Here is a 5,305-nt window from a genome sequence, read left to right as displayed (position 1 = left end):
CTGTTTTAAGTAAATTAACAAACATATTTGTAACTTCAGCCCAACTTGTTAATCTATCACATTTCTGAGCCTGACTCCAAGCAGCTTGGGGCAGTGTCTAGCTCTTTTTTATCTCCATGGCCAACTCTGTGCCCTAAAGATTAGACTTCTCAATGTATTGTTCAATTACCGTATTTTTCGCTCTATAGGATGCACTTTTAGCCCTCCAAAAATTAAGGGGAAATGTGTGTGCGTCCTATGGAGCGAATGCAGGCTCCTTGGCTTCAGCGATAGCAACGTGAAGCCTCTGAAGCGCAGAGGGAGCGCTCCCTCCGCGCTCCGGAGGCTTTGCGTTGCTTTTGCTGAAACCTGGAGAGCGCACCGACCCCTCTCGCTCTCCAGGCTTCAGAGATAGCTGCCTGAAGCCTTTGGAGCATAGCGTGAGTTCCCGCTGTGCTCCGGAGGCTTCAGGTTCCTTTTGCTGAAGCCAGGAGAGCAAGACTCTCCTGGCTTCAGCAGAGAGGGAGAGCTGCGCAGCGCCCCTTCAGCCAAGCGGGAGGTAAAATGGAAGGGGCTCCGTTTCTCCTGCCGCTTCGCTGAAGGGGCGCTGAGCAGAGAGGGGGAGATTTTTTTCCCCTTGTTCTCCCCCTCCTAAAACAAGGTGCGTCCTATGGTCGGGTGCGTCCTATAGAGTGAAAAATACGGTAATCCTCCTTATCCCTTTGTCTCATGGTAGATTTCCACTGATGCCAATGGCAACTTTCCTGCAACCTAAGGAAGGTTAAGCAGTTTTTCTTGGCATTGTGGTAGGGCAAGGAAATATTAAATCCCCCCACATGCAACATGATCCTAGTTGCCGCCTACCTGTTAGAGATAAATATTTATTGGGACTTGGAAGTGGCATTTTTAAGCATCAAAGGTGTACTGTGCCCATAAGCTGCATGAAGGCAGTATTTTGAAAAGTGAAATTACGTTGTATGTCAATGGTCTCTTAAAAAACTCTGCTTCCTCTCACCAGCATGAGAATCCCAGATCAAAATCCAACTCAGTTAGCCAAGTGTATTAGACTAAAGCAGCTGCTCTCAGCTCATTAAAGGAAAAGTTGGATAGAAAAGGTAATGGGGCTAATTTCTAATCCCGGAGTTGCTTTCCTCTCCCATCCTGCAAGTGCAATCCCTTGGCCATCCTCATTTACCCAAGACCCAACCACAAATGCTGGATGAATTGCTCACCCCCACAACCCAGTCTTACATTTTGCCACCAATATGAAAGAGACAAATTGGAGCCTCTTCACTCCCCCAAACCACGTTAGTGGGGAGGAAACCAGGCAGGGTGAACTGTTTTACAGCATCTGTGAGCTAAGCCAAGGCCTCTACTTACCAAAGTCTGCACAATGGCATGGTTGGTGGCGTTCATATGAGCATTGAGTGGGAAAGAACATTCTCCATCGCAGTAGTTTGCCGGATAGCCCTTGGGTGCAATTATCCAGTCCTTTATAAGAATAATATTACATCTATGAAGCATAACTATTGCAAATGCATACAGGTTGGTCCCTCCCAGTGTCAGACTACAGAATACTTGTTAGAAGAGTCTTACCACTTCCTTATACACAAGCTTCTTATGTCCTGGCTTCAGTATTCAAGTATTGGCTGTAGGTACAGAGTATTATAAATCTCTATGGAGCATGCTTCAATGCCCTGTTTAATTCTCTCTACACCCTGCTACACATATGTTCGTATCTGCCAGCTCCTTTCCCATGTGTAGAGAGCTTTGCATGCCAAAAGCAGACATAAACCAGAACATATTCTTAAAATGCTTACCTGACGACATTATTTTTATAATCAAAGTGTATGGTTACTGTAGCTAGTTAATACACATTAAACCATGGTTGTGGTGGGTTATACACTTGGTTTAGCTCATGATGCAACACATTATGCTTCAACCCCTTTTTTAAAGGTGTTTCAGGGCATGGGCAATCTGGGCTTGCACAAAATTGTGTGCAAATCTACTGAAGCTTCCAAGTGTTTTAAAGAGTTGGAACCATTTAACATGTGAAACCAGTAACAGTCAACCACTGGTTGATACTAGCATGTAAAAAAAACCCCTGCATTTTTAGCAAGAACCATGCAGCACTTATAAGCTGTGTTCAAAAAAGTCTTATGACTGGACTAGCCAACACACATTGTGTTAAACATTATACCATAAGTATGTACATTAGAAGACACATGGGTGCAATAGAGCAAAGAGGATAGAAGAAAGAGATCTCATTCTCCATGACTGCTATAGTGATTTTGGCTGCTAAACCAGCAACATAAGCCACATAAATAGAAACATTTTTTTAAAAAAGGTAGTTTAAAATGGTGGAAGCCAGCTTTAGTGACAATTGTGTGAAGCTTAAAAACACTGATGGTGAGCCTATGGAATTGTGCTCTACATACTAAAATGTGATTATCTACTTAAAGCTGAATACAAAATAAACATCTGAAAGAAAAGGTAACTCAATGAAAGTAGACCTTCACCCAACTTTCTTCCAAGCTATGCTAACACAGAACTCAGTCTGGTGGGGGGCGGGAATCTACTTTTGTGTTCCGAGCATTGTTTTCAGAGCATGTTTATGGACATAGAAACACCACATACCTGCCATCCCAAGTCTTGGAAGCTAACATAAAGTTCATGCTTTCTGCAAGCTGTTTTTAGGTCACTGCTGTTGTAATCTACGAGGAAGTATATGGGGGGGGGGAGGATATATTTGAAACAACAAATTAAAAACCATATCACCATAATGTGGCAGAGACATTTTGTGGCTTTAAAGACTAATGCAGATCCAAAGGAAATTCTCTCTCGCTTATCAAACTGCTATTTGAAATTAAAAGAACACGCACAAGGTTTTTGCCAGCACCAACCTGGCCACAGAGGTTTACATCATATAGGGTGCAGTGCTTCAGTTATCACAACCTAAGTCGTGATAGTGCCAGCATCCTCATTATTATAGTTGGATGCTTACAAAATTTTGTTGCAGCCTCTTGACACCTGTAATCTGCAAGGCTGCAGATATAGAGGCCCTTTGTTAACTGACTCAGTGCCACCAGACCGCAGAGAGGAGGACACGGGCAGCTTTCTAGATACCATCTTCCTATTGAAGTTGTTTGCAATTCCTCAGGGTCTCGAAGGAAACTTCTTTTTTTAAAAAAATCCAGTATTTACTTAAAGGGAAAAGTACAGTGCTAAAAGCACATCAAGCGATCATAGAATCCAGCTGGGGCACAGTGTTTTGGCGTCCCTCTGCCTCAAAATAAACCTAACCTAGAAACCACAAGAGATTGGGAGTTGTTTTAAAAAGAGAACAGTGTAAGAGCTTGGGGAGTGTTTCTTTTTTTATAAAAAAAATTACATCTTAAGAATTGCAATTTCAGATCTTGACTCTACTTGAATCACAAATTTAATCAACTTGGCAAAAGATGGTTAGCTAGTATAAGAATGCACTCCCCATCACTAGATGTTTTTAGACAAGCCGTTGGCTTTCAAATCAAGGCCACTTCTGCTTGACCAAAAGTGGAAAGCATTGTTAAATGCCTGCTTCTTGTACTTCCAGTCCAAGCTAGCAGCTGGAAAACAATCAGGAGAATCGTGTGGTGCAGTTTCAGGCCACATTTTACAGTTTTGGCCAACCTGGAGCCTTCCAGATGTTTTGGATAACAACTTCCACTATCCACACCCAACACTCGTCCATATTAAAACAACAACAAGGAAAACAACTTATATATATAAAAAAGCAGCAGTTAGGCATCAAGTTGTAGCAGAAAGAAAAATAAAGGCTGGAAATGAGCAAAAATTGGGTTGGTAACTATCAGTCTAGAAATCAGCATTTTTACATTTTGCACTGTTAAAGCACTGCAGACCCCTGTACTCAGCACAGGAATTCATTTGTGCAAAATACAGGATTGAGTACTGTATTGGTACCTAATAATTTGTATGTGGTTGGTTCTGAACTAGTTTTTAACTTTAGTTTCAATATCAGTTAATGGAAAAGTTTAAATTTGCATAAAAACTAAATATTCAAAGTTTACACAAATATAAATAGGTGCCACTCCTCCCCCCACCCCAGCCCAAGATGTGGGGAGCACCTTGGAGCGAACGTCCCTCGAAACTTAACCACAAGAAAGGTTTGTTCTAATGTGAAGTTTGGCATTTCCGTGGGCTGGACTTAAAATTTTTAAAAGCTTCTCTCCACTGAAAGTAGGTAAGCTATATTTATTGGCGCTAATCCTTCCAAAACACATGAACTGCTCCTAATGAGCCCATTCACCAGATTCCACAATGTAATTAATATCCAGGATACATCAACATTGTTTTGAAAGAGATCTCTACGACTCTCCTTTTCTCAGGGTTTGCTTTAGCAGGCGATTGTTTTGAAGGATACAGCTGTTGTAAACTGATTAACCCACTTAACATAAAAGGAGTCGGCTTAGGAGAGATAATGAAATGCCTTGCTTCAGTATACTCTCATATGCTGTACTTTGGCAGTATACACAAAGAAGCAAGATGCATGCAACTTTAGACGCCTGTTCCTGCTGTTCCTTCTTTCCCAAGTTCTCTGGCCAATGGTGGAGAAAAACTTACGTCACTTTCAAATTCCTCTGATGAAAACCACAGAGGGCCGCTGAAGGTTTTGGAATGGGCACAAGGCCTTAATATCCTGAAATGTGTGATCGTACCATGGCATTATCAGTTCACCAGCAGTTTGCAGTTAACTCAAAAGGAATCTGTGCTGCCTCAGACATCATCAACACAAGATGTCAGTCAAGTTACAGTTCTGTCATAAAACCCTGGACTGATATACACGTTGACTGAACATCTTTTACACCAATGATTTGAGAAAGGAGTAGGCTTCCATACTGAGAGCACGAATCTATTGCTATAGTTACTGAATAAGCAAACTGACCGGCGCTGTCAGATAACCGAAACAAAATAAAAAAATGCTTCCAGTAGCATCTTAGAGACCGACTAAGTTTGTTATTGGTATGAGCTTTCGTGTGCATGCACACTTCTTCAGATACCACTTTTTTCCTCAAAGCATTGGTGTAAAAGATGTTCAGTAAATGTGTATATCAGTCCAGAATTTTATGACAGAACTGAACTTGACTTCATACCACTTCATACCAATAACAAACGTAGTTGGTCTCTAAGGTGCTACTGGAAGGACTTTTTTTATTTTGTTTCGACTACGGCAGACCAACACGGCTACGTACCTGTTGTCAGATAACCGGTTGCAAAGGTATACCAAACAGCTGTTTATGCAGTTGAATCAAGGCCAATGCTTAAATAA

The 5,305-nt window shown here is 41.6% G+C and overlaps 1 protein-coding gene across 1 annotated transcript in view; it reads right to left on the bottom strand.

The window, feature by feature from the left end:
• Positions 1-5,305, bottom strand: part of BMP6 (bone morphogenetic protein 6) — an 89,120-nt gene that overhangs the window by 1,425 nt on the left and 82,390 nt on the right. Inside the window, exons 5-6 of the mRNA XM_083623927.1 lie at positions 2,617-2,693; positions 1,360-1,470 (exon numbers count right to left, since the gene is read on the bottom strand). Of these exons, the coding sequence (XP_083480053.1) occupies positions 1,360-1,470; positions 2,617-2,693 (188 nt within the window). The remainder of the gene's footprint in view (positions 1-1,359; positions 1,471-2,616; positions 2,694-5,305) is intronic.

This window comes from Podarcis filfolensis (assembly GCF_964270895.1).
Source record: "Podarcis filfolensis genome assembly, chromosome: 7".
Taxonomy (NCBI): domain Eukaryota; kingdom Metazoa; phylum Chordata; class Lepidosauria; order Squamata; family Lacertidae; genus Podarcis; species Podarcis filfolensis.
This window is presented reverse-complemented; position numbering and strand designations above follow the sequence as displayed.